This window comes from Setaria viridis, chromosome 9 (genome assembly GCF_005286985.2).
Source record: "Setaria viridis chromosome 9, Setaria_viridis_v4.0, whole genome shotgun sequence".
In the NCBI taxonomy this organism is placed as follows: domain Eukaryota; kingdom Viridiplantae; phylum Streptophyta; class Magnoliopsida; order Poales; family Poaceae; genus Setaria; species Setaria viridis.
Window position 1 is genome coordinate 54188275 of NC_048271.2, and position 16041 is coordinate 54204315.

The window sequence follows — 16041 nt, forward strand, 5'->3', positions numbered from 1 at the left end:
GATGACATCATAAATATTATTATATTATTAATAAATTTGGTCAAACTTGAGATATTTTAACTCTCCAAGATTCTTGGAATGACTTCCAATTTGGGATGGATGAGTAATAAGCAGCCGGCCAGCACCGTGCCATGCTGCTAGCTTTGCTGTTGCATGCGTGATGCATCATGGATGCGCATGACGATCTGAAACCATCGATCAGTAGTGTCTCCCCATCGATCATGGATGCTATCACGATCGTCGTCGATCGAGACCAACACCGACGTAGCCTCATCTGCCGCCAGTAGTGGGCTGTGGCTCGTGAGCTGATCGAGACCTGATGAGTCATTCATTCTAGCTGTCGCGCGCGTACGTTATCATCGTCACGGATCGTTGGTGTCGATCTGTACAGAGTTATATAGTGTCCGATTAAGCTGCAAGGCCAAGCATATCGGGATGGACGATGAGCAAGATGTATCACCAAACTGATGGAGCAAATGGACCAACGATATCGCTGGTTTTGGTAGCTCGTGCATGCATGGAGGGTTCCATGCATGGATAGATGAGTGCTATCTATATGCGTGTTCTCTAGCTAGCTAGCTAGATCCATCGGCCTCTGCCCCGCCGGGATTCAGTCGCGTCTGGTTCGCAGCTTACGTATTAGCTTATTCTGGTATAGTAGTAGTAGTAGTAGTACGATGATGTAAAAAATGCTGCGTCTCAGGCAAATGAACTGAAAACATATTATGCTGAACAAAACTGGAGCATATACCGGTTTGAATGTTTTTGTTTTCCTGCAAAGTCTTACTCCTTGTTAAGTCCTTGTATTTCAAATGAGTCCAGAGGATTATATATGTTAGTCCGTGCTATTAATCCAGTGGTTATTTGCACCTACTCCTCCCTAGCTACTTTTCTGTAGCAGTCTTGCATTATTGTCTTCATGCATCGTCAAGCTTCAGGCCCAGCACACATGTGCCATTTGCTTGAGCCAAATTAAAAGGGAGTGTCTACAGAACACTCGAGAGTGTTTTAGGGAGGATAGCACTCGGCCATTGGATGAAGATCGAACGCTTGTCCTGCTTCTTCTACCTTGAGCAGCAACAGACAATCACGCCTGACGCCGTTCTTGTTTAGGGTGTCACCGGAGCTCGACGCCGCCGGCCCTTCCTGCCACCGCTTACCCCCGCCGTCGTTGTCGTCGCTGTAGCCCCCGCCCCGACCCCGACCCCGACCCCGCCCACCGGTTGTCCACCACTGCCCGGCCGGCGGCGCCGCCGCCGCCTTGCCTCACCGCCGCCGGACAGACCTGCCGCCGGCGACCTCCTTCTACAGACGCCGCTCCATGGAAGCCCCCACCCCCAAACCCCCAAACACTAACCTGCCATAGGTCGCCGGAGACTTTCCGTGGTGGAGGAAGATGGCCGGAGCCTCGCCGTGGCCGAGGAAGATGTGGCTGGAGGGTCCAATTGCGTGGTGTGGCAGCAGCAGCAAAAATCGAGTGCTGGGGAGCTTTGAAACACCCGAGCACAAATTAGCTTTCCCCAATTAAAAATGTTGTGCACTCCGTTGATTGTTCAAATGATTGCAGCATACTTTAATTGTTCTTGCACTAATCTTTTCTTTTGAGGGAATTGTTGGCAAAATCGATCTACTCAACTCAAAGCAATTAATTGTCTTGAGCACCCTCGAAGATAATAACACAATAAGTACAATGCATTATATGAGTCGTTTATACATGTCTATCTAGTGCTATCCCAGTGAGATAAGGATCTTAGATACAAGTTATTACACAAAGATACAATGCGATAATAATGGACTTAGAGTGGGCCCAGGAGCGGACCCAGGCTAGGATTTGAGCGGGGGCACAGCTTAAGAAAACATAGATTCATAAAGCTCGTACATGGTGAAAAAAATATTAGTTGCCTTTGCTTCAAAATGTTGAGTGAGGGCCTGTGCCCTGGGCTTAACGTGGGTCCGCCACTGGGCGGGCCGGTCATCAATGTGAACTGCTAGCTAGTTTCATGGAAATTTCCAGGAGCTAGAGAGCGACGGGGATGAGGCCTCTTGTGAGATTCTTGTGAAACAATTGGCTAGCAGTGCTAGTACTTTTACAGAAGAGGATGTGTTCATATCCATCCGGTTGATTGCCCTACTGTACTGTAGTAGCCTCCGACTCTCCCGTCTCTCTCTGATGCTCGACCCGTTGGCAGTTTCAACACTCCAAATCAATCGAATAAAGGGGATGAGCCCATCAACCTGCCAAAGATTATTTGGGCGGAGCAAGGTGTTGTATCTATCTGAAATCCGTGGAGGCGCTGAGTCCAGTTGATCGCATCAACCCGCCATAACTCCTGTCATGACAAACAGCTAGTCGTTTGAGGCAGTCGTCGCGTTCAAAGAAGAAGAGGGAAACGAGTTGCACGGGCGCCTCAAGCATTCTGAAGTGTAGTTTTCCAGGCCAGTACGAACGAAACAGCAACAGCTCACACGTTTCGGATTTTTTTTTCTCAACGAACCTTTGATGCTTTTGACGGGCTAAGGAAAACGGAGAAGAGAGGCCGTGTACGTTCACCGAGTGTCTGATGAAGGCTCCCTGTGCCAAGTGCCAGTACCTGTGGCATCGTAATCGCTGTGAATGGACAGAACGCAGCGTGGGTAGCAGCGACCGGACGCTAGCTAGCTGAAGCGTCTCTGTTCTGCTGACGCCGGCGTCCCCGCGCCGGTGCGCGCTCCGGGCTCTGCTCGCTCGCGGCTCCGCTAAAAAACGACGCGGCGGAGGACGACTGACAGGCACGGCGGAGCAGCCGGCTCAGCTCGTCGACCGCCGTGGGAGTGTGACTGGACGCACTCGCACCGGTTTGCATCCTTCTCCTTGGCTGCCTCGCCGAAAGCGGCGTGTGCATCAGCAGTGTAGTAATCGCAGCGAACAGAACCTGCAGAGAAATGCGAGGGTTTCTTTCGACAATTCGACTTGTGCTGAGCCTGAGCCACTGACATAGGAAAACGATCTTGATGTCGAGATTCTGTAGCAGCAGTGTGGGCATCAGTGTCAGTGGCCTGTATTGTTGAGACTTGAGAGGGTGAGCCACGTGGGATCGAAAGTAACATTCCGATCGAGATGTCAGCAGTCTGGACCAGCAGAGCAGAGGCTGCTCTCACTGTACCAGCCTACCGTACCGACGTCTGATGAGACGTGCTGTGGACGGACGCGTCAGCAGAAGCTGGACAAGTCCCCGTCCGATGACTTCCCAAGGAAACGAAGATTTCCTACTCCGATGTCGAGCTGAGCTAGATGAGCCCGGCGGGCATGGAGCAAGTGCCATTGCCATGCTTGATGAAGCGGTCAGCTGTAACATGTAGTAGTGGCGTGATAACGAAAGATTTGGCACCGTAATAACGTGGCGGCCGTGCAGACCGCATCTCGGGATTGCTGCTTTGCTCAACGACGTTTCGTTACACGTTGCTCAACAGAATGGAATTCGAGCTAACGAGGTAATAATCCTGGGCCTCTTTCTTTGGGGTGCCTTCTTGCCGGGCTGGTGGGCTGAGTAGGTCCCTTTTTTTTTTTTGCGTGGCTCCAGATCTTGGGCCTATTACCCAGATTTTGGGGGGGGGAACCTATTTAGATAACTTTTTCTGGAAAAAATGTATAACTTTTTAATGATAAATTCCATTTGACCTGAATTATTATTATTTTTAGTACTGAGCGGGAGATCTGCTGATTATTTAAGAGGAAAATAAGTCCACATTACAGCCAGATTAATATTAGATCCTGAGTTGTCAATGTGGTCCAACCGTCCAATTTGCCATCCTCGCGTGTGCCTGATGTGGCGTCACGTATGCTAAAACTGCCAACTGCCATCTAAACTAGATTTTTTTTTTGGTTGGGGGGGGGGGGGGGGGGGGGGGGGCGGAGGGGATATTGCCGGGCTGGGCTGATTTAGATGCCCCATTTGCGCGCGTGGCACACCGAGCTATTTTCACTGAAGTTAGGTAGGTAGGCCCAATAGTTTTCTTGGAACGTTTTGAGACTTGTGTACTGTCAAAGTTTTTCGATATAATCCAGCCAATAATCCCCAGCTAGCACGTTCTATACACCATGAAGGATCAACGAGAACAATGTCGTAAGCATGGCATCAAGACCAAAGGGCAACCGGGCTGAAGAAGTAAAGCATTCATTCGCAGTCGCAGCCAACCGTACCGTAGCGGAAGCGGGGTCGTCGACGTCGAGCTTCCTAGCCGTCGACGTGTCGATCCCATGGTCGATCACACGCCCACGCCCCGCTACGGATCGCAGCGCGCGCCGCGCTACAGCGTCGACACACGAAGCGGGCCGGCCAGGGCTCCACTTCCACTCGCTCGCCCCGGCCGGCGACGGATCCTCCCGTCCCGTCGCCGCGATCGGAATATGTCCGCCGGATCGGCACCCTCCAGCGCCCGCCGATCCTGTGTCCACCCGTGCGCCTGGTCTCTGCTGCCCGCCCGGTCACCCCCGCCTCCGATCCTCAGCCTCTACCACCACCACCTCGAGCTAGCGTACACCGTACCCCGCCGCGCCGCACGGCTCGCGGCATCGTCCCAGCCGTACGTTCCCCCGCCCGGCCCGCCCCGGTCAAAGCAGCGTACGCGCGCCGGGCCGGGGCGAGGCGGCCACGCGCTCGACGGAATCGCCGGTCGCGCCGTGTACCACAAAAGCGGGGACACCCGTAGCCCGGCGCGGATCGCCCTGCCGCGGCCCGGAGGCGCCGCTTTATCTTGCAATTTGCGTTCCGCCGCCAGGCCTCTGGCCTTGGCCGCGCGCGCAACGCGGGCGGCCGGGCAACTGTGCACGCTACGCTAGGACGCGGGCGGGGATTTGGCCTAGCCTTCCTCTCCCCGCAGGCGGCAGGCCTACGCTAAGCACCACGACGGCAAGCGGGCAGGGGGGATCGAGAGATTCCGGCAGCAGGGGGTGGTGCAGTGCCCTGTCCACTGCCCTAAACCCTCTGGCCTTTGGGGCTCCCTTTTCCCGGGACTGATGGGCATTAGTTCCGTTTCGGTGGGTGGTGCTCTAGCTCTAGCTCGTGCAGTCGATCGTGTGTGCGTCAAGCTTCTTCCGAGCTCCGACCGCCTTTGTTCTCGCGGTGCCCTGGGGGGCCTGGCCTGTCCCTGTCCTTCACCTCTTCTCCCTCCCCCACCAGGCCACCAGCCAGGTACTTCGTGCGTACTACCAGCCTTTGCATCTGTCTGCCTGCCTCTGCATGATTGCTTTCTTTTTTGAGCTAGCGGCGGTCGTTTCTATATGGTAATTTCGGCACCCCGCGCATTGACATTGTTCCTTCTTCTCCAGGAGCTACTACCCGGCTAGCTAGCTAATCGCCTCGCCCTGGATATGATTCGCGTGTCCAAACAGTAGCTAGCTGCAGTGTGTCACCGTACCTGTCTTTTGCTCAACACGGCAAAGTAAACGATCTCGGCAAGAAGGGAACGTGTGCGAGATCGATGCTCTTGCAGGATTTAGCTAAGCTATACTACCTACTATGCGCGTCATTCACGTTGACGTGTCGACTAATGATAGCAGGATGCTGGATTCCGCAGCTCCTAATGGCACGGCAGATCGATCATATCGAGGACAAACAAAATGTTCGTTCCTTGATGAACGATCAGTTTGCATAAATGGAGTTTATCTGAAACAACACTGCAGAGAAATCGGCAGCGTCTCATCGGAAGATCGGAATCTGTCACGCAAAAGTTTTAGGTGCCGATCGATGATCGATATGTTGGGATCTCATCGCTAGATAACCTTCACGCAAGGCCGTGCAATAAGCTGCAGAAATAAAGGGCTATGCTGCCTATATATACCTAGCTAGCTAAAGGCTCATATATACTAGCATGTTACCGTCGTACGAGATCCTTTAGCCGGCTAGCCATAGAAGCTTACTACGGCTTCAAGTGGAGCAGTATCATATCGATCGATCACTGGCTCATCATCCTTGAAGAGGAAGATATATGTGTCGAGGCCGGCACTGCAGAGATAGATCGATAGACTGCTAGCTGATAGATGGATGGATAGCCATCTAGCCTACTACATACAGCCTGACAGACATGAAGTGACCCAAAGGCGATCGACCACCCGACCAGATTCCAATCGCATTGTCGACTTCATTACCGAGGTTGTCTTCCCAGCTAGCACACGCGATCACGACAGTAATTAGCTGGACTAATCCAACAGTCCTCTAATCCTCCTACTATACCAGGCCTCTGGCCTCTCTATGTCTTACGTAGCCATCCATGCAAACGATCCTGTCGAGCTGTTTGCTCTAACCAAGCTTCATCAGTTTGTTATTAGTCGGTTCATCACACCAGACGGCACCACCCAAAGATAGCAAAAGGAAGGCCATGCAGTTGCCGGGCACTGCCGTCCTCCCTCCCTATAAATGTCCAGCGCCAGCATTCGCCATGGTTAGGCCAGGCCTAGGCGACTTCCCTTTGACCTTTCTTCTCCCGAACTAGCTACCCTTCATCAACCCATACCTCCTCCATCGGTTCATAGATTTGTACTGATACTAGATATCTCCCTCCCATACTGTGTAACCAACGCCCGCCTGCATATATACCGGCAAGTTACCGCGATACATGCTCAGAGAGATGATGGTGTTCGAGGATGCAGCCCGCATGGTGATCCCGGATGGCTTCGGCATTGTAAGTAGCTTCAACCTTGAGGACTAGCTGTTTCATTGTTTCTGTTCTTTTTTTTTGTTATTAGTACATATATAGCTCTTTGATTTAATTTAAAAATTGCATGTATGCACCACTTCGTTAGAGTTGTTTTGCTATGTTTCCTTGCTTGCATGATGTGTATCTGAATTGCTAGCTGAGCAGTGAGTATAGCGTGCTGCTAATAGGAAAAGTATGGACACTGAATGATGCATTGTATTGCTTCCTTGAATCATACTATGCTTCCTCAGTAGATCATTGTGTCAAGAAAAACCGCTAGTCAAGATCTTTTTAATTATCAACACACAATATTCTCTCAGCAGAATTACTAAACTCTGCATGATGTATTTAGTCTATTCATAAATTCCGTATACCACAATTTTCTTATTGTCAAATTAATGACTAAAAGGAGATCTCGCCCATGCAAAGTCATAAAGGCTGGAAGGAAAATATATTTCATACCTGCTAAATACTGCGTCAGATGAGGTCGTCGCACGCCCCGGTCTATCAGCTTCGAGGAGTGACCGAATTCGTTGAGACTTCTTTCCAGAAATAAGCACAGCCTGCGCAAAAATAGCATTCTTGCATTAGACCATGCATATGCATTTAGGATATCCAATTTTATGCTGGCTAACTTCTTGGTTATGTCTTTGTTTCTACCCTGTATCCCTCCCGACCGCGATTGTCGCACGGAAAATTCTGGGTTCTGACTTCTGTGATGTCGTCGTCCTGGAAAATAGTCATGTGCATCTGCATGGCCAAGCTGGCTTATTTTCGGTCCCCCTCTCTTTCATTAGCCTACCTTCCTCGCACATATGCTGATTCAGAGTTTACCGCCACAAGTAGAACCATCTCTCTTCTCAAGGATCAATGTAACATTGGAGGAAACTTGTCCAAGAAGCTGTGCACGTACCAATCTGACTATCTTCGGTGAAGATTGACGGTGCCCGCCATGCTTCCTGACGATTGCATCACCGTAATTGTTTCTCTATCACAGATCTTGTTCTGTTTCTTCCTAGGTTTGCGATGATGTTCTGTTCTGAATCTGACCAAACAATTCATGCTCATAGGGTTGTAATTGAAATGGCAATAAGTCATTTCCTAGGACCATTGGTATTTGCCTGCACATGTAATGCATAGTTGTTAGGCGTCTATATAAAGCTAAAAGCATTTAAATTATGGTTGAGATCTTTCAGATTTGGGCCTGCAGCATTACCAGAGAATAAATGACATTTTTTCCCTTTTGCTTCTATATCTTAGACAATTTTATAGCCAAATCACATAGATGCATCTTACATTTTATTTGGACAAGTTCACTTCAATAAATATAGTACAATTATTCAGAAAATTGCACATGGTTGCATATGTCTACAGCTTTTGATCCTCGCAAATTGTACAGAAGTAACTGCACTGACAAAAAAATAGGTATCCTCTAACAGAAGGTAATGATGCACCTAACATCCACTATTCTCATGATGAGTTTGTAAAGTGTGATTGTTTCCCCTAGGACATCCTGTAAGTTATGATTCAGTCAGACATACACAAATTTATGGATTTGCCCCAAGTTTTTTTCCTTGAAAATTATATGGTCTGTGGTTTTGTGGTTCAATTGTTAGAAGAACACTTGTTTAGCAAGAAGAAACTCACTTTTCTGTCCCCTCTGAAATTTACAGGAGGGCATTTCAAGCCCCATAGCTGCCCATATTCTTGACTTCTGTGACGAAGGCCTTGGTGATGACCTCTTTGCTGCAGTGACTACTACCTCCGACCCATTTCCAGCCTGCTCTGATGATGTTTCATCGTCTACCACTACCACTCCTCCTGTCTGCAGCTACAGTGATGAAACTCCAGCTGTTGTACCCACAGCGTACTCCCCATTGCCCTCCTTCGACTCCACTCTTACGGCCCTCCTTGAGCAAGAGCAACATGGACTTGAGACCGAGCTCCTTCCCCCGATCGATGGGCTTTCAGAAGTAGCATACTATCCACATGCCACCAATGAGGCCACCATAGAGCAATTCAGCCAAATGGAACTTCCAGGGACAATTGCAGAACAAGTGCCTCCAATGCAAATGAGCACCAGTGCACCTGCCTTGATGCCAATCGCTTCAGACTATGATGAGTGCTTCACAGCGGCACTAGCTGGAGGGTTCATGGGTCTGGATGGAACCATGTTTCAGCAAGCAGGAGCAATTCTTACGAACTGCAATGCAGAGGCACCACAAAGAGGATTTTTCAGTAGTGCAAGTGATAGTAGCAATAGTATGGCGATGATTGGCGAATATCAGAAGTTGATGGAAGGTGACACAGAGTCCATGCAAGGGGCATTTAATAATGCAGAGATGCAGGTAACATTCAGAACCTAGGAGTGCATTGAGAATCATACTGCAAACCACAATGATGGTCAGATAAAATGACAGGCCAAGTAATCAGCTGACCATGCAAATTGATTTGGCTTCTTACACAGGTAGGAGGAAATAATCAACACCTGACAAATGGATGCAATGGGAACCCAGCAACATTAACTCCAACAGAGCTATCAGGCTTGGAGGATTCGACATTCAAGGTTGTCCGATTGTCACCTGAAGAGAGAAAGGAAAAGATTCATAGGTACATCAAGAAACGAAACGAGAGAAATTTCAGCAAAAAAATAAAGGTACTATTGAGCATTTCAGTACAGCAATACTTGTGCATGGACATCTTACCGTTTCAGCTGTGCTAACACACAACAAAATATGCAGTACGCTTGTAGAAAAACCTTGGCAGATAGCAGGCCCCGTGTCCGCGGAAGGTTTGCAAAGAATGATGAACTCTGTGAAGCAGCACAATCAAGCTCCCACAATCATGAACATTATGAACAAACTGTAAGTTTTGAAGTATACGATATTGTCTTATAAGAAATTACAGTCCAGATAACGAAAAGAAATGGTAACTTGGGGATACTCATGTGGACTAGTGATAGAACACAAGATCGTAGTGAATGCAGATATGAGCTCATGAATTAGTCCCTGGTCTATTTAACTTGAAGATGCATGATTCCTGTTATGCAGTTTAATTGTTTTCAAATGGAAACCTGGTACAATTCTATACAGAGTTAACAAGAATTGTTATCTTTTTTTTTCAGAACCGTATGAAAGAAGAAGGCATGATGGACACATCTGATATTCTTGCACATCTAAGTGGGTTAAATCCCTACAACTACAAGTACAAATGCACCATTGAGTCCTGGATATGATTCTCAAGTCTCAGCCATGCAAACTAAGAACCCAGTGTTTTTGTTTCAAGTTGTGCAACCATTGAGCACAGTTTTTCCATTTCCACTAAAATAAGCCTACAGCATTAGAAGCTCACTTGCAGGACAAGTACTTAGTTCAAGTTCAATTTTAATGTAGAATTAATGTATGTGTAATCTGCTGTCCCTTGTTTGCCATTCTCACATGTGAATGTGGTAGTTAGTCTCCAAAACAGTGATTTGTGTATATAACTATGCCCTTTATAGAAATAAAGAGTTCCCTGGATTTCTTGGACACTTCTTTATTTTCAACTCATGGCACTACATTGCTTGATCGTTTTCTTTTCTTCTTTTTTTGAAACTACATGTTGCTTGATTGTAAATGCAGTAAAATATGGAAATATGTAACTGGAGATATACAAGATATTTTAGAGTACTGGATTTGGTTAACTACATTCAGCCATACCTGGTAACTAGATCATGCTCCTGGCCACAGAGGCTGAAGGCTCCCAATCAGCACCCCACCACTTAGCGACCCATCACTGCACCAAAAATAAGAAAAGGAAAACCGCACATATAGCATGGCAATAGAGTTACAGAAATGTTTAACATTATACAGCATGAGTTAAGTAAGGTTCAAGATCTTTCTGATAAGTTCCTGTGTCCATGCAATAGTTGTAGACATTCCATTTTGTTAGTTTTCTGTTTTCATTTGAGTTATCCAATAGCAAACTGCAGATTTACAGAATCGAGCATCTGCAGCTGGGTGAGGGCAAAAATTAACATCTTAATCAGCCTATAAAATTTAAGCATTAGCACTTCTTGTCATTTAGGTACCAAAGTGAAATAGACAAACCACACTGAAAGTCGGCTCTGACTATTTGAAGCTCTAGTAGTACCACCACACTGGAAAACTCCATTTCAGCTAAGCTACAATCAGCGCAAATTTCCAAACAACAGTCACTGAAACAGCTGACATACAAATTTGCAACCCTGGCTGGACACAACTGTACAGTTTCTTCACCAAAACCAGTGTGACATACAAGAACTAAGATCAAGGACTCGATAAAAAACCATCTCTACATGATCTGATATAAGCAAATGTACAGGGACAACAATTGTGTGCTAAGTCACTAAAATGCTGTCACCTGGGGCACGGGCACAGCAAGGGAGAGCAATTCTGAGGCCCCTCGCTCCTCCAATTCACACCCATCGTCATCCATCTCATCAATTACTGGATCGAACAGTACAACTTGAGGTTCAGATTTGCCACACCCAAGCAGGACTAAGCTACTCGGCTGCCTGGTGAAGCCGAGGAACCTGACGCAGCGGCCGCGTCCATAACCCCAGAACTGCCCCCCGACCCAGAGGGCGACCTCGGTGGCGATGACAGCGACCTTGACGACCACCCCGAGCGCGTCGATCCCGTTCCTGAATCCCTTGTGCACCTGGAGCCCGAGGAAGCCCTCGGCGATCTTTGACGTGTTCTTGGACAGCTTGTAACTCGACTTGAGCACCGCGAGCACCACGACCCCCGCGGGGGACGTCGCGGGGATGAGCGGCGCGGCGGTGGCGAGTCGGAGGAGCGACGCAGCGGCGAAGGCGGCCTTGAGGCGCTTGGAGGAGGGGAGCTTGGGGAGGCGCGCGGCGGGGCCGAGCGTGCGGGCGGCCTTGTAGGACTTGGACGCGGCCTTGGAGGCGGCGAGGAGCGCGGCGATCGGGGAGGAGGCGGTGGCGAGGGCCCGCGGCGTCCTGAGCGCGGCGGCGGCGGCGGAGGTGGCGTCGGCCAGCGGCTTGAGCGCGCGGGAGCGGGAGAGGACGACGAGCAGCCGCACCCCGAGCACTACGCCGAGCGCGGAGGTCGCGGCGGCCGCGAGGTGGAGCGCGGGGGGCGGCATGGCGGCGGCCCTCGTGGGGGCGCGCAGGCCATAGGAGGCGAGACGGGGTGCGGGAAAAGGGGGCGCGTGGCCCTGGAACTGTGGGAGGGTCGGGAGCCGAGAGGGGAAGGAAAAAAAAAAAAGGTCACGGGCTCACCGAGTGGGGACGAAGAGGATGGCGAGGGGTGACGTGGATGCGGCCGCTATCGCGCGTTGGGCGGCTGCGTCCCCGCGGGAGAGGATATGCCAGGCGCGGGGGCGCACCGTCGCCGATCCCTGCGGGCGCCGGGGCATATGCCGTGTGGGCGTGTGGCTAGCTCGGCGTCGCTGTCTCCGGCAGCTCGGCGCCGCGGCCGCGCGGGCAGCACGCGTCGTTGTCTCGTAGATGAAAGCAGCAGCCCAACGAAATTCCACCGTGAGAGCGAGGCCGTAACATCATGGTGTGAATTTTGTTTGGACGCCGGTGGACCGCGCGCGGGTGCGATTATGCGTCAAAGCTGTCACCTTCTACAGCCGGCCTGCAGCTCGATTGATGGGCCGCGTGATGATTATTGCATCTGCGTGCTCCCGTGGGCCTCCTTCTTGCGCGCTCTCGTGGGCCACGTGCACAGCTCGCTTTTCATGTGGGCTGCTTATTGCTCTTTCCTGGGCCGGAATCACTCCCCCAGCCCGCGCGAATCCCCTGCTGAGGCGACAGACACCGAATTTGGCGTGATTCCATGGGCTTCATTACCGGTTGCGCGGTGCTGTTGGGCTCCTGAGCTGGAATTCCTATCCCAACACCACCAAACAAACGTGCGGATGGACAAGAACAAAGGAGCTGTTCGCTCTTGCTCTCCAGAGAAAAAGCCGTTCACTCGATGCAGATAGACTGATGATAGAGGGAGACATTGACGAAAACGTCCGTCCAACTGCAGGCATCGATTCCTGGTGGGGAGAAGAAACTGTAGGCATATGGCCAGTACACGTGTATGATCCCGACGTACTGATCGCAAGTGTTCATCCAGTGGATCAAATGATCATGATTTAGTGGGTTACAAGAAACCAATCGCTAGGGAACATGCGATCGAGTTGGCCAAGTGTCAGCGCGTTCAGATACACAAAACCGCAGCTCTCTGATGGATACCGTACTGGTTCTGGCGCCGACTGTTAAGTTCGAACGTCCATGTAGCAGGAACGAGCATACAATGGACTGAACAGAGGTTGCACTCCTCCTAAAGCCACGGAAACTCCTCCATCCGCCATGATCGAGTCTGCACGGTCCAGAATTTTTTGCTTCGTGGCCGAGGGAAGAGAGCACCTCTGATCTGTCCCTGAACCGAGACCGAAATGCATCACAGGTCACGGTGAGCACGGTTGCGTAGAGCGGCCGGGCAAGCGACCCTCCCGAAAAGGCCGGCGGATACAACATTTCTTTCCGATACCTAACGATGGCACGCTACGTGCTCGGCACACAAACGCTCAAGTACTGGTGGTATTCGACGAGCGGAAGGTCAGTGGCAGCATGCCGTACTTGCAAACCACTTTTTAGGCAGCCCAAGTGAAGTGCAGAGCTGGACATGTACGTGACTACGGATGCTTTGCTTGGTCTTCAGCGTTCCATGCGTGTACGTGACGGAGATGATTGGCCTGATAAAGTATCCTCATCCACATGCTGAGTACTGTCAGTTGGCAGTGGTTATGGTATCTTATTACGTATTTGCATTCGAGTCGTGGAACAAAAGCACTTCTCCCGGTACTCTTGTCTTTGACCAGCTTGCAAGCAACCTCTCTCCCTTCAGTTTCTTATACAGATCTCTGCAGCTGGAGGCCGGAGCACCATCGATGGTGCTTGTATTGTATCTTATGGCGAGTTCGTCTTGCCGTCTCCCAAGGAGGATGTCAGGCCGGCAATGGAGACCACTGACCAGCGATGATGCCGGCGACCGTGATAACACAATATGGGTCTACCTGATTCATGTTTTCTTTTTCTTTTTTGTCTGAAACTGAACGAGATCACACAGCCACATGGTATGGGCGTAACACCGTTCTTCCGGCCTGTTCCTGCTTGACATGCATTATCCTTTCGCCGGAAATCATGGATTCATTCATGACGACGATCACAGTAAACACGGACGGCGACTGATGGCGGTGGACGCCGGAGAGCTTTCCCGGTTGTTCGGTTCATGGCGCCATTCCGTTTGACCAGAAAAGGACACTGCAGTTGAGGCAGAAGCCCCGAGCAAGCAAGGTACCGTGATGCAACGATTTGTCGGCGAGATTATACATGATGATGATACTCATGTCGCGGTCGCATCTCACTCGGATTTGGTCGCTTGCCAATGTTTGAAACCGCACGCGGCTGTTCAATTTGGTTGCTCCAATCCAACAGCAATGAAGAAAACGAAGGGAAAATGCGACGGCTCACGAGTGACGTGGGCATGCGGATTATTAGGGCTTTACCTAACACGAGCCCCAGGTGCGGCGGCGATGCCATCGAGTACCGAGGATTTTGGCGTCTACTGTGCACCACCAGATTAGGCCATCTGCTGAACCCTGAAGGCTATTCACATGAGTGTTCAGTAATCTTTTTTTTGCCAAGGATGAGTGTTCAGAAATCAGATCAGAATAAAAAGCTTAGGATCTGTACACGCTAGAGCTGACATTACCATACTGCGCTTCTTCTTTTTCGTCTTATATATAGGAGTAAACGGGAACCTGGTGTAGCACCAATCTTGCACCTAGTAAAAGTTGACTTGCACTGGTTATTACTGCTGTCTGGTGACTCTGAATGGCTCCTTCGTCGGCACGTCGTGTCGCCCTCGCCCGTCGCTTTGATCCATCTTCCACTTGAGGGTGGTGAGATGGATCGTCCACTTACCTCAGTCATCAGCAACAGAGATCGTGGCTGTCAAATAAAACCAGACATCTTTGCATTGTGGTCAATTTGGAGCCAGGTTACTGAATTGCCGGTCGCTGTCTGCACCACGGCGACGACGCACTGTCCCGTTCCTTCGTCACGCGGCGCCTCCTGTAGTTGTGCGAGACGTTGCCTGGCCAACTCCCGTTGGGACATGAGAGATTGCTGGACGCCACGGCATGGCACGTCCTGCCTGCAGGCTGGACTGGAGCGTGTCCGTTTGAATCCATTTTGGTCAGGGTTGCGTTACCTCTTTTTTTCAAAAAGAAGTAGATGATTCATTGATTCGCAACCAGGAAAAAACAACACGGAAGAAAGGTTTGACCCACTCTTGGTGCGTTACCACACGTCACAGGTCGTTAAGGTCTCGCCCCATTCAAGTCAGTGGATCCACGTCCTGTCATTCTCCAATCTCCATTGTTCTCCTTTGAAAATTTGTTATTTTGGGGATTAAATAACCATATCCAAAGACAATCCTCCATGACAAAATCGTATTTGCACAGCGCAGAGCGCACAGAGCATTCATTCAAAAAAGTTCTGGACAAATTCAAATAAGAGTCCCGGTCATGCTGGTACTTGCACTGCACACAGCACTTGCAGCAACAGTCTGAACCACCCAAGTACCATCTGGCCGGGCCGGTTCAACGCTCGCTCCTCTGAAGAATTCAAACCTCTCTCCAGGTCTACCAGAACGTACGTGCACGCCTCGTTCGTTCGTTTCTTCCCCCTTCAGTTTCACCGAAGACTCCCAGTCGCCACCGGCTAGCCTGGGCCGGTCAAGCCAAGCCAACGTGTGCTCTCGATCCCTCCACGAGCGTGTCATCTTCCTCGCATCGCATGGTGCGGCACGGCACGGTGAAAACGCGAAGAAACGGGGCGAAAGGGAACAAAAACCTGGGCGCATAGCATAGCATAGGCCGGGCTGTGCTGGTTGGGCAACAGCTGCGAGGCCGGTCCCGGCCGGGAAGTGGCCGTTAGTGCAGTGGTGGGCGCCTCGAGGCCGACGAATAGACTGGGGCGGTGTGACTAGACGCACACGTCGCCCTCTTCTCCTATCATCCACTTATCTTCCAAGATCGTTTCCTGCGTTGCGTCCGTGGACTGATTGGCCGCACCGCACCACAGTTTAAAATCTGTAATACTTGTACTGTTCCAGAAGGACTGGCAGGTCAAGCCAGTGACGTCCATACGGCAATGTCCTTTGCGCTTCACATGCACGAACTCTGAGATTTTCTCCTATTTCACGTTGATTTTCGGAGCACAAATGGTACCAGTTTTCAGAACGAAATTGCAAGGGCGAGCGCTGAAGAAGTGGAAATCGAAAGCAAGTGCCAGCACCATGACAAAAAGGAACAACT

At 50.4% G+C, this 16041-nt stretch overlaps 2 protein-coding genes and 1 long non-coding RNA gene across 3 annotated transcripts; 1 reads left to right on the forward strand and 2 right to left on the reverse strand.

Annotated features, from left to right (window-relative positions):
• Window positions 1-5970: 5970 nt before the first annotated feature.
• Window positions 5971-9908, reverse strand: LOC117840649 (uncharacterized). The gene is made up of 4 exons (XR_011897169.1): window positions 9381-9908; window positions 9164-9257; window positions 8323-8878; window positions 5971-7796 (listed from the first exon to the last, which is right to left on the reverse strand). It is a non-coding gene; the product is annotated as an uncharacterized lncRNA (long non-coding RNA).
• On the forward strand, window positions 6524-10159 carry LOC117840646 (uncharacterized). Its single transcript, XM_034721163.2, has 5 exons — window positions 6524-6660; window positions 8349-9023; window positions 9143-9331; window positions 9417-9539; window positions 9800-10159. The coding sequence occupies exons 1-5, from the start codon at window positions 6595-6597 to the stop codon at window positions 9908-9910; spliced, it is 1164 nt and encodes a 387-aa protein (XP_034577054.1). The 5' UTR covers window positions 6524-6594; the 3' UTR covers window positions 9911-10159.
• Window positions 10160-10803: 644 nt separating this feature from the next.
• Window positions 10804-12029, reverse strand: LOC117840647 (uncharacterized). Its single transcript, XM_034721164.2, has one exon. The coding sequence runs from the start codon at window positions 11803-11805 to the stop codon at window positions 11041-11043; it is 765 nt and encodes a 254-aa protein (XP_034577055.1). The 5' UTR covers window positions 11806-12029; the 3' UTR covers window positions 10804-11040.
• Window positions 12030-16041: the final 4012 nt, after the last annotated feature.